At 34.9% G+C, this 19,345-nt stretch overlaps 1 protein-coding gene across 1 annotated transcript; it reads right to left on the bottom strand.

The window, feature by feature from the left end:
* Positions 1 to 1,968: 1,968 nt before the first annotated feature.
* Positions 1,969 to 7,516, bottom strand: LOC107804251 (floral homeotic protein APETALA 2-like). Its single transcript, XM_016628100.2, has 10 exons — positions 6,456 to 7,516; positions 6,145 to 6,170; positions 5,973 to 6,003; positions 5,693 to 5,780; positions 5,132 to 5,277; positions 4,760 to 4,804; positions 4,502 to 4,593; positions 4,198 to 4,352; positions 3,385 to 3,588; positions 1,969 to 2,561 (listed from the first exon to the last, which is right to left on the bottom strand). The coding sequence occupies exons 1-10, from the start codon at positions 6,971 to 6,973 to the stop codon at positions 2,370 to 2,372; spliced, it is 1,497 nt and encodes a 498-aa protein (XP_016483586.1). The 5' UTR covers positions 6,974 to 7,516; the 3' UTR covers positions 1,969 to 2,369.
* Positions 7,517 to 19,345: the final 11,829 nt, after the last annotated feature.

Genomic DNA, 19,345 nt, shown 5'->3' on the forward strand with positions numbered 1-19,345 from the left:
AAGAGATTGACAACCTTTATTATTTTTCAAAGTGTGCAACACTAAAAGTTGTTATTGTGCTACAAAAAAGGTCACAATTTCAGTCCTAAAAACATTCTCATGATAACTATAAAGTAAGACGACATAATAGACATGATCATACCCTTCCGTGAATCTCGACGGTTAAAAAAGTTTAGGGCACTAAATTACTTTTTATGTCATACTCCTTCAGTCCCAAATTAACAATCACATTAACTAATAAAAATTATGCGAGAATATTTATCACTTTGGTATTTTTAAAACTAAATTTGCTAGTAATTATATTTTATTATACCCTTAATATTAAAGAAGTAGTTCTTTTTAATATTGCTAAATTTTGGAAAAAAATATATTAAATAGGGGTAACTTCTAAAAATAATTGTCTCAACTTATATGTCATTTTAGATGTTCAAGACAAAAGTAATTATTTTTTTCCTATTTATCCTTAATAATAATTGTTCTTGAAGATGGAGATAACACACAAATAGAATAAATATTCAATGAAGAAGGATTATATCTTAAGACATAAATAAAGATAAAATAGTCCAAAACTCCTTCAAATTAATGTTTTGTTGCGATAGATAATTTAAAATGGAGGAAATATATGTTGTATTTATTATTTTTCTAATGGACATGAAAAAAGTTAAAGCGATAAATAGAATTTAATTTGGACCAAGTAGGGGAGGTTTATGAATTGGTACTAAACAATAGATCAACCTATCACCAAAATAATAGATCAACCGATCACCAATCAACATCGAAGCAGCTCAACTTCGTAGTTTGTACCCCCCTAACAATATTCATTAACCAAGATGTATTTTAAATTGTACATTTTTTTTAACTAAAAGGAATAAAGGTGTGATTCTTTTGACTCTTTTCTCCACCATCCTCCTCTCACATCTCTCTGATTTTAAAAAACAGAGCGAATAATATCAGCATCTTCGTAAGTATTATATTATGTTATATAATCATTAAATGTTAACACTGTTTAACCAATACATAATCATGTGACTATATAATAATATGAATAAACAAAAAGGGAAGGTTCTAGTGTTTAATTATACATATTAAAATCAATGATGACGTCCCAGATGATGAAAATGCACCTCATTATTAAATTCATCTATCACTCAACTTATAATATACTATAAAATTGGAAGTTGGATTATCATTGTTTCACATCTGGATCCATTAATTAAATCTTTAATGCTTAATTAGGGTTTAAGCACAGGCATCAAGATATTTTTTTCTCTTACTTAGTACTACGTACAATCTTCAGTGGAAGTACTATTATGGGAAAGATATAGTACAAGTAATTAATAGTCTATTTTAATACGTCCTTTGAAAACATTAGGGTTTAGGTTAAGTCCCTCTCAACATAATTGCCAAAGGACAACCACGACTGTGACCTTTCATTGCCATCCGTTTATACTCCTGTATCATTTTATACAACGTCTTTGATTGTGTACAATTTTTTTTTTTAAGTTTAAATACATCCCAAAAGAAGCTAAACTTGTGATCACAAATATACTATTTACATTTCAATAGTTATAAAAACATGTCATTAAGAATAATATAACCTGCTAGTCATAAGAAAGGTTCTTATACGTATTAGGAATTTTATTGCGACTTATACTTTCACACTTTAATTGAAGGTAATATATGTGCCAGTACTTAGCATAAAAAAATTTGGACTATTTCTCGATTAACTCATTGCCCTCCAGATATCTTGGATTTGAGCATCTATGGGTCACTTTTTATTTTGCTTTTCTTTTCCCAAGAATTCATTAGTACTGTACCAATATTGTAGGCTAAGAAAACAATATTTTCTTTTTATTTTGTTTCCAAGAGTTATTGTTTATTACTCCACAAATACAAGCTAATTTGTCTAATCGACTATGAATGAGTTTATACTTTCTAACAGAACATTGGATTTTCTTAAATGAGAAATGGACAAGAATCAGCGACTTTCCGTCATTACTCGATTAATATAACAAACTTTTAAACGAATACAGCTTTTGTCACAGGTCAAAAGAACAAAGACAAAAATAAACAAACAACAAGAAGAAATCTAGTAGAAAATCTTTCCTCAGTTAATTTGGACCAATAACAAAACTTTAATTTAAATATAAATTAAAAAAGAATACAAAAAATTAAGACTTTACTTTTCCAAAGAGTTGCCATTTCCCAAAACTTTTTTCCACCCTTTTTTTTCCATGGTTCCAAAAAATCAAGAACCCTGGTTAACATATACTACTACCAATTGTCTGTTTCTTTCGAGAGTATTAATAAAGAAGCTCAACTTTTTACTCTTTACAAAGCTTATAAAAGCAAATAGAGAAAATTAATGGTTAAGGGGGTCTCATAAAATTATGATGAAAGCCATTATTTTGAGACCAATTTTGAGGTCTTACTATCTGCTGGGGGAATCCTGATGATGCTGCAGCAGTTGCAAATATATGAGGAGGAATATTATTAGGGTACCATTCTTGAGAATTTGTGCCCCCAATTCGGCCTACATTACTGCTGCTTGGAGACGGAATCTGTATTGAGACATAGTATAATTCGGTAATCAAAGGTGCGCTCTCTAAAAATTTAAAATTTCAAATAAAATAGTCGCACAATTCAAAATGGTATTAGAGTATATAAGAGATCATGGGTTCAAATCTCAATGTGACTTGATAAGCAAAAAATATTTTCACTTGCTTTTTAGGTGACGGTGTCACACAAGTCTAACAATTTGTATTACTTTCTGGTATGTTTTGACATACTTGTTAAGAAATTCTGTATTATCATTATTCATAAGGGTTATTTAGTCGAGTATTAACTAAGTAACTCTCTATCTCTCCTCAAAATAAGTGATTTTTTGGATGTTTTTACACAGATTAAGAAATTCACATTTTAGCATTAATTAGCAATGAAATTGACCATATTAACCTTTACTATCTCACATAAACACTCCTGACACATATTCCAATACTATTTACTCCAAAGACAATGTAGGAAAAAAAATAATTAACTCATTCTTAAAATCTGGAAAAATCACTTATTTTGGACCACAAGAAAAAGACCAAAAAATCACTTATTTTGGACCGGACGGAATTTTTTTTTTTGGGAGATTTAATAAATTGTACTATAGATTATTTATTGGAGTACGAGTAAATTTCGTAAAAAGAAAAGTAAAACCTTCTTGATTCCCTAAACTGACACCTATTTTTGATTGAGTCAAACAACATTTGAGAATGACGACAGCAAGTATTGTACAATAATTTAGACAAGTTTTAAAAACATATGGGATACATATATACAAAATCTTGCATATATGTACAGCCACTGTTGTATAATGATAGAGAACTGGGAACTCACTTGATATGAGCTGAACTGTCGTGGAAACACTTGAACCATATGGGATTCACCATCTCTAATAAATTGGCCAATTCTTTGCATTTCATTAATATTAGGCTGCAAAGAGCCTGAAATATTTAGATGCGTTTGGCTCAAGAGCTGCAAGGTTTCAGTTTCATTATACCCATCTCTTCTTTGGCCATCAAAACCGATTGGACTAGGTAGCTGCATGAAATTAAATCTTGATATATAAGATTTTTTAAATACTACTACAAAAAGAGTCACATATGATAATACTCGATTTCAATATATACGCCAGTTCAAAAGAAAACCTCATAATCATTTGATAGGACGCAAACGAAGTTTGAAATATCAAAAATGAAGTAGTCGTCAACAGAAACGAAGTCAGAATTTAAATTTTATGGGTTCTAAATTCTAGGATAGCGACATAAGATGTTAGTAATTCGGTTCTGAATTTCATTTTGTACATAATGAAAGTTAATATCTTAATACATATAGAGTTTGGACAAAAATCACTTAGTTCGGTCAAACCCGTACTTCGGCTTCTAACTTTGCCTATGGCCATCAGAGGGAGATCAAGAATGTAACGTATGGGTTCCTGTAAAGCCAGAAATTTTTGCCCATACCACATATATATATTAAGAAATTTATCAAATATCTATTAAAATTTTCATTGAGAATCCAGTAATTATTGTTAAAGTTGTTATAGTCTTGTAAGAATCCATAAACTTCAAATGTTGAATCTGGTTCTTGCCGTCAGCGCGTATACCGTAAATAATGCAAGAAGTAAAGCTAGTAATATTATGTATGTACCTTAGACCTCGACTCTTGGTGCCGCCAATGGGCATCTAACTGCAAAGATGATGAATTTTGCCCCTTATTGTCCCCTATTTCTCGGCTGCTTTCCTTTGAGTTTGAACCTCCTAAGCTTAAGTCAAGATTGTGGTCGGCTGCATTATCGGCAGGTTCTGGAAAAAGTACATTTATCAATGCTTTGCGTAAGCTTTTACTTCAAAAATAATTAGTTTATATATACTGCCAGTGTAAATAATATGTTGCAATATTTAAGCAGAGACCGAGACCGAATGAAAAGCTAACAAATAAAAGAGTAATTTACCAGTTGAGTTAAGTTCATTTTCATAAATGCTACGATCAAAGTTAGTAACTGCATCCTTCCCATTACACTTGATAACAGCTTTATCATAAGCCCTATTAAAGAACAAAGTAAAGAGTGTAAACTTTAGCTCCCAACATTGAAAAATACTTAAAGGCCCTCACCCTCTAATAAGTTAGTAGTAGTAGTTTTATTTAGCGAAAAAAATACAACTAATTAATAGTAGAGAAAAAGAATAAATTAGGCACTGCAATTACACACCTGGCAGCTTCAACTTCAGTATCAAAGAGGCCCAAATAAACGTACCTGTTCGAAAATAATTCAATAATGAAAAGTCAATATAGCAAGCAAGGAATGGAATATTAATTGACAAAAGGGTGTCTTTGGTACGAGGAAAAAATATTTTTCAGAAAATGAGTAATTTTCTAGTAATCAAACACTAAAAATTAGTTTAACCAATTAAAAAGGAAAAAAAATGACTTTCTTCACTTGTATGTTTTCCTCTAGTAATCCATTGAAATAGTTTCTATATTTTAGAAAAATGTTCGATAGCAAAACAAAGTTTTCTTTGTTAAATATTTTCCTATTTTTCATTCGTACCAAATAAAATGAAATGAGGATAAGTTATTTTACTTTTTGCCTAAGAACTGTCCCATTCTAGCCTCCCATCTACCACATTTATGCAAAGTGACACCTCTATACTTGGAGCTTCCTCTAGGAAAACCAGTACTTTGTCTCCTCAGTACATGCACAAATTCTTCCTTGGTTAGATTGGTCATCTGTAACATACCCCAAAAAGATAAACAAATTGTTGAGAAAAAAAAGAATGTCAACAGTTACGTTTCCAATTTCATTGTGTCCACTAAATTTTGACACCAAAAATGTGAAGCAAACTACTGTTGATGATAAGGTAGGCAACTGTTTATGACAAGGCAAGTGTGAAATCTGAAGTACTCCAACCAGACAGACTCAAACATAGGCATGCTTTTTTAGTCTGCCGCACTCGATTAGAGGCCGATAGAGTTTAAGTTCTGGATACGCAATATAAATATATATGGAATAAATCACTTAACTTTTAAAAAATTTGTAACTTACTTATAATTTAAAATGTGCAATAATTAAGTTGAGAATAAAAATCTCAAGAATTAAATTCATCAAGTTTAAATTCTGAATTTGTGTCTGATCATGACCTACCTGTTTTAATTCTGCCTCATAATCCTCCAAGTTAAAGTTTATGTCTGCCTCCACTCCCCGGAACTTGATTGCTGCTCTATCATATGCACTGTAACACAACAATCCCAATCTTAATTCTCCAAAACATTTAATTTTTAATTTTTGGATGTATTTGGTACGACGGAAGTCAAATATTTCTCATACAAGACACGTTCAAACTAACTTCCGTCGTACCAAATATATCCTTTATCTCGAAGACAAAGAAAATTGCAAAATTTACAGCCAAGAACCAAGAGCTCACCGTGCTGCTGCATGTGCCGTATCAAATCCACCTACACAGATGATACCCGAGGAAAATAAACCCCCGTTCACCAATATCAGATTGATCTTCAAGAACATAAACAATAGCAAAAGAATCTTGATAAATTTAAAAACTTCAATTTAATTAAAAAATTTGAAAAAAAAAAACTTACCTAGATAAACTTGTTTCCCACAATCCCTGCACCAAATTAGCAAAGAAATTAAGTCTGGATAAATAAAATTCAGCTGGGACATGAACAATAGGAGAAAATGTTAATGAACAATATTAGGAAAATTTTTAAATTATATACACTGACAATAGAAAAAATTATATTGTGAATTTAAGTAACCGATTTTAGTGAGTTATTTATTCCGTTCTCTAGGTCATCATATTAGACTCAACTTAATCGAACAGAGTAAAAATTCTCCATACTGTCCGGCATAAAGATACATTGTCAGAAAAGAAAAAAAAACTGATACTAACCATATGTGTGACTCCCACCGGCCAGTCCGCCGGTAAAAGGTAACACCACGGTACTGTGAACTCCTAGACCGTGGTCCACGGCGGCTCTTTTTAATTGGCTGTTGTTGCTGCTGAGTTACTGTAGGGTTTCCCACTATAGTGTTGCCACGTGGCTCCGATTGGCAAAATTTAACTCCAGCCCATTGAGCCCTCGGAAAATTTATGGACCCACCTCCCATTTCTGACTCATCAACCGGAAAAAACTGCCGAGTAACCGGCGGTTCACTCTCCGACGAGAAGTTGTCATCGTTAACTGAAAACCCAAATATTTTACTAGGTGTATTTCTCTTTTTCTTACCTTTTTCACCATCTTCTTCTTCCTCGGAATTATTACCTTCCTCAATAACCAAAGCTGATGAACTTGAATTTGAGACCGATCCGACCCGTTTACCTTTCTCATCAAGTTCAATGGGAGAAGAACAACCTTCTTCTGATTCATCTTCCATTCTTCGATTGGGAGAATCGTTTAGATTCCACATTTTTTCCTATAACACAAATAAGCTAAGAACGCAAAGTTACTGATCTCCTTATAAGGTCCGGAGGAGGAAGGAGAGTATAATTAATGGTTTAACTGAACACAATATTTTGATATAAGAATATGAAAATAAATGTGAAATCACTAAAAAATTGCCAAATATTAAACTATGCAACGGGTTCAATGGTAAGAATCTAAATGTCAGAATTAGATTCAGTGTAATGAAGGCGATATATAGACAAATCAAGAATGAATGGTTGCCGTGAAAGGGGTAGAAAAAGGGGTAGTTATAGCTCTTATTGCTATGGCTATGGTTTGTACAAAAACTAGTTTTTAGTTTCTGCCTAACCTATAAATATTCTTATGACCTGTTTTGCACGTTTGTCTAAATGGATGTGTATGGAAGAGTTGAATAGGAAATGGAGAAAAAAAAAGTGAAGATTTTTTGCTGAGAATTGAATGAACGTGAAAACGTACGACTTATAGAGATGTTAAGTTGTTGAGGAAAGGTTTTCAGAAGAGAGATGATAGATATGTCTCCTCTATTAACTAGTTGGAAGTTGTCCTAGTAGTATTAGTAGATTTTTTGTTTTGTTTTTGTGGGTGCTATTCACATTCATCTTTTAGCTGCTAATACAGTAGTAGACGAGGCTAGTTTGGGAAGAATAAGCCGGAAAAAAAAAACGTTAATAAAAGCACTCACCGGCCACCCCCTAGTTCTAGCTAGATGACTAGATCCCAATTCCTCAACCCAACTTTGCCCCGCCCCCTTCCCCTTGATGTTATGTGATCATGTTTAAGGAGAAGTTTTATTTTGTGTTTCATACAACTGACAATAGTTGTATGAGGCTCTTTTTTGTCTCATAAATTTGTGGACCCCAATCTTACACTTTTGGGTTCACAAAACTGTAAGACAAAAAAGTTGTCTCATACAACTATTGTAAGTTGTATAAGACACAAAATAAAATTTTCCCTGTTTAAGTAAGAAGATGGAGTAATTTTTTTTTGAATATTTTATATAGTATATTATAATATTCGTGTGGTTATAAAATTTAAAATTTAAATATGTTATAACATTAGTGTGACCGTAAAATCATATCATTAACGGTAAAATAAAAAATTTAAATTAAAATATTTTTAATTTAGAAAATGATCATTTCTTTTTTAACATACTAAGAAGGATATAGAATCACATTTATTGGTACAAACGCATTATCTTCTAATTTTCTAAAAGAAAAATACCCGTATCAAAAGTACCATGGAAAATGGAAAAATTTAAAGGTAAAAAATTTAACCATAAGAATGCATCATTTTTAGAGACAGGCTAAATAAACAATATCTCATACAATAAAATGGATGCTGGCAAGGGCGGCTGCGTAAAATTGGTGGCCTAAAGCCAAATTTTAATAAGAGCCCTATATTTTTTCTATTAGTACGTATCCACACATATATGCAAAAAAATTAATCTTGCCATTTTTTTCATACTTGTTGTTTATAGAATATCTTCTTAAATGACATAAAGTTTTTAACTTCACATAGTAATATTATTATTTATATTAAAAAGGAAAATTTAAATAAATGAGATATTAGACATGTATTTGCGATATGTTACCTTTGATGTTGTTGTAAAAAATATATTTACTAATATAAAGATTTAAGTAGTTTAATTCAAAGTTTAAAAAATATTTTTACTGTTTAAGAGTAGACACCTTTCTTTCTTTTTTACAACTTTTTTTGTTACTTTTTTATTTTTTTACAAACATTAATATTGTCTAATTTGAAATAAAATTATGAAATCCATTATTAACAATTTTGGGGGACCTAAATCAAAGCTTTACTAGTCTTCTACTAAAGCCACTTATCCGCCCCGTACATTCTCAATAAAATTTATAGGGTCTTACTTAAAATAAGGCAACTATGACAAGAGCATTAAAGGCAGCGAGTTTGTCATTCAGTTATCAAATGTGAATGAAGTTGGTTGAAAAGTACGTTTATAATGGGGCAGTAGTCTGTAAATAATTGTTGATTGTCAATGAGGGGCGGCTTAACAGAACTGATGACCTAAACCAAAATATATTAAAAAGACCCTGAAACGTCTTTTATAAAATTCATATAATATTGAGATACAAAAAAAAACTTGATGACGTTGATATAGTGGTGAGAGCACAAATCATGATGTATGAGTTAGGCGCACGTCACATGGTATTGAATGCTTCCCTTAAGTGAAAATGGTAAAGGGTGAGCCCATTATTCATCATGTTTTGAACCTTGCAATATTTGCCTCAGGGATTTCTTAGTTAAAAAAGATGAGACACAAAAGAACTTGCTTTCTAGTGTGTGGATCAATCAAATGTGACAAAAAGAAATAGTTAATTTAGAGAATTGGAATTGAAATTAGAAAGTAAAATCGTAAGAAGCATAAAAAAGACTATACATAAAGAAAGAAAAATAAAATTGATGAGAAGGTAGATATATTACGTCTACCAAATGTTAAAAATTATTAAAATTTGAAATTTTTATTAATAATTATATAAATATAAATTATGAAGTATATATTATATAATAATATAATATCAGTTTTTATTTTTTGGGTCTTAATTATTTGGGGGCCTAAGGCAAGGGCTTCGCTTGCCTTACCCTAGAGCCGCCTTGGATGCTGGAATACCTAGAAACTCCTTTTTCCCCCTCTTGCTCAGTCATTCCTAGTACTATTTTTTTCTTGTTTCTTAACTCATGTTTCTATTCTCTACATTATGTACTGTATATAGTATTGTCTGTTTCGGGTGAAACTGAAATAATGGATTTTTTAACTCAAAATACGTTTATATAGTTAAAAAGAATTACATTTCTAACTAAAACGCAGTATTATACCGCGTTTTAGTTTAACGGAAAGTTAGCCGTTAAAATAAAACACAGTATAACTGTGTTTTACTAAAAAATTAATTTTTTTTATAGGAAAACGCAGTATAGTACTACGTTTTAGGAAAATGTAGTATTATACTGCGTTTTACTTCAATTTGGGCCCACCAATAATAAGTGTTCTGCAAGACTGACATAAATAATTATTTTTAGTATAAAACGTAGTATTATATTATGTTTTACTAAAACATACTGCGGTTTACACTAATTTTTGGGCCCACCAATAAGTGTTCTGCGGATAACTGACATAACAATAATTCAAATACATAAAACGTGGTATTATACTGTGCTTTACATAAAAAAGTTCTTCACCCCAAGCTAGGACTTGCGTTATTTAAAGGCGTTAGGATTTTATGAAAAATCATTCAAAACTTTCCTTCAAACTTCTGTTCATACTTCTCTTCTTCTTATCAAGCATTTTTTTATAATGTCTAAAGAGCCAAAAATAAGGGTTTCATTATATTGGGGGGGGGGGGGTGAGGTTGTAATAGAGAATAACTTTGTGAGGTATAGTTCACCTCCACAGTGTCATGTTAAATTGCCGCTTACAATGGAGTACGATAATTTGGTATTGTTGTTACGTAAAAAAATGAGTGTGAAGAAATGTTCGGTGAACCTTAAAGTAACCGATAGATTTCCATATTCTGTAACTCCGCTGGGGTTTGCTTATTATTCTGAATTTAACATCGAAGATGATGAAACTCTTAGAGATTTTTTGCGGATTCCGGATGAATACAGGGAATTTATTGTAATAAAATTGTTTGAAATGTACGTCAAGGTTGAAGACGTTCCCAATAATGAGGGTGTGCATAGTAGGGATAACCCCCAGTCATTGGGCGGTTATTCTGGAGCAGTTTTTGCCGGACAAATTCCTGATGAAAGAGCTTTCCTTGATTTAAACTTGTCACCACCGGTGAATGAGCAACCACACCCCCTTTTTCTCGCGAAATCGGATTTATGACATTTGGTATGGGACAACTCGTTCCTTTTGGGAATTGGGTTTTGCAATTTGAAGAGTCGCCACCTAATGATTTAGGGTGCATTAGGACACAAATAAGGTTTAATTCTAAATTCGTTTGAATAACCAGAGATAGGGTAAGGGCTTGAAATTATCCTAAGGGGAAGGTGTTAGGTACCCCTCAGGATCCACTAGTGTAGTTCCCGGCCAAACAGTTGATTGTAAATTTCTGCAATTAACAAGTAAACAAACAAGGCTCACACAAGAGGTGATTTTAAATACACAGGTGTTTAGAAATGATAAAATAAAACAAAGTTTTGAAAGAGTTATAACTAAGCATGTTCATGAATGTAAAGGGGTCCTAGGTTTGTATTTAATATGGATCAGATCAAAGCGATACCCGGTATGACACTTCTCAAAAGAGGGGATACACGTGGTATTAGCGCACCGGCAATCATATTCATATCTACACTTCCCACCCTGTTAAGGTATTTAAAGCACGGATTGGTCTCGATCACTATTGCATGTTATTACCCGTCCCATTTCTATCAGTCCCAGAGGAGCTTACGACTACTATTCCTAAAAGGGAGGGATATTAGGCTGATTTTGGTTTCAAAAGGAAAAAATCTAAGGTGACATAAAAAACACATAATACTGCATGTTGGGGAAGCATATAAACAGATAAAGGCTCATGTATTCCTCCTCAAACAAAAAAACACATAAATAGCATTACTTGCACATACTTTTTAGGTTTGATTAAAATACTAAAGATGAGGGGAGTTTAATTATTAAGGCGGATCAGTTTATTATATAACTCAGATAAGAAGTCCGAATCAGGCATGCCTGCTGGTTGTAGCAACTAACAAAAGCGGATTCAAATTTTATTGTTGTTATTACCTAACCCTTGCCTAAGTGTTTAGTTGAGCTCTTAGGAACATGGTATCTATTTATTGATTCAAAGTGTGGCAAAGCAGTAACAACTTAAAACGAATGGTCTGGGATCCGATAGGCATACTTGCTAAACCTCGTTAAATAAAGAAGGAAAGTTGTTTAAAACTGGTTCGGAATCGAACTGATTTGAAATTGAACCAGTTTCAGATTCTGTAGGCGATGGTATCTAATATTTGCTGTTTTTAATCCCTATAGGCATGATATCTAACATTGAATGTTAATGGAAACGAACATGATTTTCTTGGGAATCCCTATAGGCATGATATCTAACATTGAATGTTAACGTAAACGAACATGATTTTCTTGGGAATCCCTATAGGCATGATTTCTATATATTATATTGATTTCAACCTTATGAACATGATACTTACTTATAGCCGTTTAGAACCTAAAATATGATATCTAAGTGACCACAAATAGGAAGAATTATAAATAAGTCCTATAGGCAGGTTATCTAGATGTGAAATTGGTCGTGAAGAAATTAAATCAAACCCTATAGACATGGTGTCTGAAATGTAGAATTGAACACGCAGAATAAAAAGAAAAAGTCATATAGACATGCTTTCTACCCTTGAGCATACATGATTACCCAACCCTTTTCACTAGCCAGCCTCAAGTGTTTATTACAAATTATTACAAACCAGAAATAATGAATTACACTAGAAAAGTTCAAAGAAAAGTTACAACCAGAGGAAGCCTGATTCTTGACTTCCTCTCTGAGTTATGGAATAAACCACCTCAAATGCCATTGATTCAAAGCCTTTCTCAGACTTGAGTATGTCAAAGTTCCCTAAGGGTCTCAATAGGACCCCGGGCAGTGCTCACACCCAAGTTACATAACCAGAATAGAGATGAGTGCAGTGTGGAAGTGCTAGCCCTTATATGTCCAAGTTTAAAGGGAGCTCATGGGTCCCAAGGCAAGGCTCACACAAGAAGGGCAGAACTTAAGTTGTAAGAGAATAGTGAAAGTGCAGGAACAGAGTTTAAAAACTTAGGGGATAAAGGAGAGGGGTAAAGGGTGATAAAGAGACAGTAATCAATAACACATAGAGTTAATAACTTCATACAAAGGGGGGTCAGGGGTTAAGAATCCATTGCAAGGAGCCCATGCACTTAGGCATGGATCAGTTTTGGGCATGCACAACAATAGAAGGTGCTGACATGCTTATAAACCAATCAGAACACATAACATCTGGAGGAAACATGGAGGTTATGATCCCAGGGGAATCAGGTTTGGGTCATGCACAACAAGGTCCAATGTTGTCATGCCCCAAACCAAATACAAGTATTAAACACATTGGGGTGAGGATTTAGAATTCACAAGTTATAGTAAGTAGTGGACAAAACATTAATTCATAACAGGAAAGAGCAGATTAAATCATGTTTAATAATGGTACTAGGTTAAATACAAACAGGGGACAAACAAGGATGAAAGAGACAATAAAGAAACATGTTGTTGTTGGTGCAGAAGCTTAATTAAAACATACCAGTAAAATGTAAATGCAGAGAAAAATAAGCAGGTTTCCCACAGCCTAGCCTTGGCTTTCAGCCGGCTAGGTAAGGCAACAATATAAGTAACAACAGAGAAAAGAGAGAGATTTTAGTGGAGTGTGTGTCTGAACTCAAGTATTTTATGTCTTGTGTTCGTGTCATTGAAAGAAAAGAAGTACATGTTATTTATAGCTTTTTGAAAACGAGTGAAAGAGAAGTAATAAGCCACAAACATGGAAACAATCACTATTCAGAATCAATTACATAAGTGATTGCCTTTAATTAAGGTATCACTTGCTTAACGGGCAGTGACAGGTTCAAAATAAGGAAAGAAATCAATTTATAGGCAGACTGATTATTGCCATAAAAGAAGTAGTAAAACAATTGAGTAAGTGATTAAGTCTAAGTACAGGAATATACTTGTTTTGGAAAGGATTCATTAAGGCAAAACAAGGAAAGAAATCAATTAACCTTAACAAGCGAGTGAAATCAGATTTTCACAAAAGAAAAGTTTGAAATCAGTCACACAATTGAAGGTCAATCAAAGAAGGAAACTCAGCATATAAATAGAGTGCACAAACATTGGACATGCGAGGCCAAACTATTGGCAAAAGGAAACAGCATGCAATAATAGCACAAAGTTAGTAGACAGCAAACATTCGAAACATGATAGTCACGTAGGTCAAGTTTCATTAACTTAGTAGTAGAGAAAAAGATAGAGTATCAGAAGCATGCAAAGGGTCAAGTGAAAAACCCTTCTAAAAAGCATAGTCGAGTTTCAAAGATAGTAAGAACCCAGAACCAAAGGAATCATATAAAGAAAAGAGATGCTGAAACAAAGGAATTTCAAATCAAGTCGAACAATTTCACACAAATGAATTGCACTAGCAGTTTCAGAAACTCGAATAGACCCCAAAGAAATTAGGGTTTTCGAAGCCAATCGAGTTTAAAGATGATGAACAAATAGATTACACAAATACTTAGCAGACTGCTTCAGAGACTCGAATGAACCCAAAAGAAATTAGGGTTTTCAACACCAATTGAGTCTAGAGATGATAAACAAGTAAATCAAACAACAAATAGTCTCATAAACTCAAATGAACCCAAAAAATTAGGGTTTTCAACACCAATCGAGTCTAGAGATGATAAACAAGTAAATCAAACAAATACTAGCAAATAGACTCCGAAACCCCAAAATAAATCAAGACTTTTATCATGCAAACTCATATAGAAGGACAATACGAGCAAACATAGCAAAACATGTCAAAAATCAGAGAAAAGTTTTGAAATAACTTAACAAGAAAACCCTAATCGGAAAAGGTAAAGAGTTCAAAGTTTTTAAAAGAAACTTCAAGAAAAATGCTTAGATGTTCAAAGCAAATATAGATCTGAAGTAGATCTGAATGAAATTGAAAGAATCTTAGAGATTAGGGTTTCAGAAGAACCTCAAGTGACGAGAAAGCCCTTGAAAGCCATTGATCTAAGCAGGAGAGTCAAAGGTCTGACTCGAATGGCTATGGCTGGCCGGAGAAAGATCAGAGACGACCGGAATACAGTCATCGAGCAAAGTCTGGACCAAGTCCCTTCATGATCTGGTCATGAGACCACAGAAACGAACACGTAGAAGCCATGTGAGGCTGATACAGGTCTCCAATGACCTTGGAAGGCCATGGATTAGGGCGGCGACGGCTAGGGTTTGAGGGTGTTGTCGAGAGGATTTGGGATAGGAGGGGTTTCAGAGGCGGCATGTTGTGAGGAATGAGTTAGGGTGAAGGGGTCGTTTGGGTTAAAAAAAGGAAAGGGTGATTATTGGCCGTTGATCTTGAAGGATCAACAGCCTGGACTAAAATGGGTAAGTGGGGCAGTTTAATGGGATAGGGTTTGGGTCGGTTCAGATTTCAATTGGGTCGGGGTAATTGGGCTTCATATTGGGTTCAAATCAGGCTATAATTGAAATAAAAGGAGACCAACATTTAAATAGCCAATTTTTCCTATTTTATTTATAAAAAATAATAAAATAATTTCTGTAAATAAATTAAAGGTGCTAAAATGATTTATAGTACATAATTATCAAATTAAAAATATTGGACTTAATTTTTATAGATATAAACACAATTAAATCTAAAAGAGGCTAATATTGCCATTATATGCAATTTAGCTTTAAAAATACTAAATCAATTTATAAAAATATGAAAAATATATCTTAGCTATATTTTAGTATAAATATGAGAATCCAATAAACGAATCACCAAAATGATAACTTTGGGAATTATTATTGGGTTTCTATGAATAAAATAGGGAATAAGTTGGTATAAAAATCTTTAAAAATTAAGGAAAAATGATAAAACATTTGAACATACTTATACATATACATATATATATATGCTATTTTGAAAGTATTTTTAATATTAAAAATATATAGAGAAAAATTTGGTATCAACAGCTACCCCTCTTTACCCGGAAAGGATGAAAGAGTTGTCGGGTAAAGATATGAAGACCAATTTTGACCGAGCGGAACGGTTTGAAGAGGTTTAGGCCGCGGAGACTTTTGAGAATGGACGCAATATCCAGGGCGGGGTGAATGGTGAAGGTTTGATAGGGCTGCAGGAGCTGGAGCGGGATCGCTCCTGCCGAGATGGTCGTTGCTCGCCGGTTTACCTGAAAATAAGCAATACAAGCATATATTATGCGTAAATTTAGACATGATTCAAATTCATGTAGGACCATGAATGTTGTCTTTGGACGGTTAGATGACGTCCTTAGACTATGATGTCCTGGGCCATGAAGCGTATAATAAAGGATTCGCATGCCATGAAATGATGCTCTCGGGCTATAAGGATGATGCCTCCGAACCATGATGCCTTTGAATAATGATATGCAAAAGATTAAAAGGGGTCCTCAGGCCATGACATGGTGTTCTCGGGCTATGAAAATGGTGCCTCCGAACGATGACGCCTTTGGATAATTTGGCGATCTTTCATCCCATGAGGTGCAGTATTTGGCAATCTTTCAGCCCATGCAAATGCAATAGGGGGCGATCTTCCAGCCATACAAATGTAGATGAAGTAGCGATCTTTCAGCCCATGAGGTGCAGTATTTGGTGATCTTTTAGCCCATGCAAATGCAGTAGGGGGAGATCTTTCAGCCATGCAATACAGTAGGTGGCGATCTTTCAGCCATGAAAATGTAGATAAAGTGGCGATCTTTCAGCCATGCAATGTAGTAGGTGGCGATCTTTCAGCCATGAAAATGTAGATAAAGTGGTGATCTTTCAACCATGCAATGCAGTAGGTGACGATCTTTTAGCCATGCAAATATAGATAAGGTGGCGATCTTTCAGCCATGCAATGCAGTAGGTGGTGATCTTTCAGCCATGCGATGTAGATAAGGTGGCAATCTTTCAGCCCATGAGGTGCAGTATTTGGCGATCTTTCAGCCATGCAAATGTAGATAAGGTGGTGATCTTCCAACCATACAATGCAGTATGTGGCGATCTTTCAGCCATGCGATGTAGATAAGATGGCGATCTTTCAGCACATGAGGTACAGTATTTGGCGATCTTTCAGCCCATGCAAATGCAGTAGGGGACGATCTTTTAGCCATGCAAATGTAGATGAAGTGGCGATCTTTTAGCCATGCAAATGTAGATGAAGTGGCGATCTTTCAGCCATGCAATGCAGTAGGTGGCGATCTTTTAGCCATGCAATGCAGAAAATACAGATAGAGACAACGTTTAGTCTCAGAAGGTAGAATGGTAGCCTTATGCAATGCAGAAATGCGGATGTAGACAGTGTTTAGTCTCGGAAGGCAGAATGGTAGCCTTATGCAAGAAATAAAGTGGCAAGTGGTAACAGAGCTTTCTTAGCTGATAGTAGATTGTGATATTGTGACTGTTGGGAACATTGTGTCACACGGAATGTCACCGATGTGTATGGATGGCAAATGTGAGTAAGTGCAACAGTTTTGAGAGTTGTATTCTTGAACGACATTTGTCTCGTGGGTGTATAATACGTCTAATGCTTTCGTAATCCAAGTGCCTGCGTTAAAAAAAACGTGAGTTTTATGGGGGGAGGTTAGTTCGTATCCCCGCTGGCTCTACTTGATCTACTCGGCTTTGATCTGGTGATACTGTTTGCATCATTGGGGTAGCATTGCTAAATAAGGAAATTTCAGTAATAAATATGCATGATTTCGTAAAAAATATGTCATAAGTATATATAATTAAAAAACTTTTAGATGAACCGACGACTGTAACGTGGTTCAAGACATTGCGACCTCTCTTGCTACGGAATTTTGAGGGTCCTCCTTAAAATTCTGCCCCAGTTTAATGGGTTGATGCCTCTGACCGTTGCTTGCGACGATTGGCTGAAATCACTTCCGAATTTTGAGGGTCCTCCTCAAAATTCTGCCCCATTTTCCAATTGTGGGGGGAGGGAATGGAAATTTTATTGAGTTGTGACCAAACCCATAGGGCTGCCTACGAATCCCCACTTAAACGGGAATCAGGTCAAGCATAGTTCAATTTTTATCATATAGGAAAACATAAAGATTGCACATAGTAACGCTTGACTGCATCTGAGTTGATAGGTTTTGGCCAGACTTCTCCGTCCATTTCTGCAAGTATGAGGGCTCCTCCTGTCAGGACCCGGTGAACCATGTATGGACCCTGCCAGTTGGGAGAGAACTTCCCTTTGGGTTCATCTTGATGCGGGAATTTTTTTTAACACCAGTTGCCCCGGTGTGAACTGTCTCGGCTTGACTCTTTTGTTGAAGGCTCTTGAAATTCTGTTCTGATAAAGTTGACCATGGCAAACTGCATTCATTCTTTTTCCGTCTATAAGGGCTAGTTGCTCATGACAACTTTTCACCCACTCTGCGTCGTCGTGCTCGGATTCCTGTATAATCCTTAGGGAGGAAATTTCTACTTCAGCGGGAATGACTGCCACTGTACCGTAAACCAGCATATAGGGGGTTGCCCCAGTTAATGTGCGGACTATGGTGCGATACCCCAATAAAGCAAATGATAACTTCTCGTGCCGCTGTTTATGCTTGTCTATCATTTTCCTCAATATCTTCTTTATATTCTTGTTGGAGGCTTCTACGGCTCCGTTCATCTGAGGTCTGTAGGTTGTAGAATTCTTGTGTTTGATCTTGAAAGATTCACACATAGCTTTCATCAAGTCACTGTTGAGGTTGGAGCCATTATCAGTAATGATTGACTTTGGAATCCCGAACTCGACAAACGATGCGGTCGCAGACAAAGTCTGCCACGACTTTCTTGGTTACTGCTCTGTAAGATGCTGCTTTGACCTATTTGGTGAAATAGTCTATTGCTACTAGGATAAACCTGTGTCCATTAGAAGCGGCGGGCTCAATTGGTCCAATAACATCCATCCCCCAAGCGGCGAATGGCCATGGTGAGCTTGTTACATTAAGCTCATTTGGAGGTACCTTTATCATGTCTGCATGTATCTGACAGCGGTGGCATTTCTGGACATACTGGATGCAGTCCGTTTCCATAGTAATTCAAAAGTAACCAGCTCAAAGTATCTTCTTTGCTAAGACAAAACCATTCATATGTGGACCACAGGTCCCAGCATGAAATTTCCTCTAGTAGCTTGGATGCTTCCTTTGCGTCGACACACCTTAGTAACCCCAAATCAGGAGTCCTCCTATATAGGATTCCTCCGCTGTGAAAGAATTTGTCGGACAACCTTCGAAGTGTGAGTGTTTGAGTAGGATTTGCAAGCTCTCGGTATTCTCCTTTTGCCAAATATTCCTTGATGTCATGAAACCAAGAATTTCCGTCTGCTTCTTCTTCAACATGGGCACAATAAGCTGGCTAATCATGATTTTCACTGGAATGGGATCAATGAATTTCTTGTCTGGGTACTGTATCATAGATGACAGGGTATCCAATGCATCGGCGAATTCATTCTGGACTCTAGGAATATGTTAGAACTCCGTCTTTGTGAACCTCTTTCTCAATTCCTGTACATGATGCATATACGGGAGTATCTTGGAGTTTTTTGTCGCCCATTCTTTTTGTACCTGATG

The sequence above is a fragment of the Nicotiana tabacum genome, chromosome 21, assembly GCF_000715075.1.
Source record: "Nicotiana tabacum cultivar K326 chromosome 21, ASM71507v2, whole genome shotgun sequence".
NCBI classification, from domain to species: Eukaryota; Viridiplantae; Streptophyta; class Magnoliopsida; order Solanales; family Solanaceae; genus Nicotiana; species Nicotiana tabacum.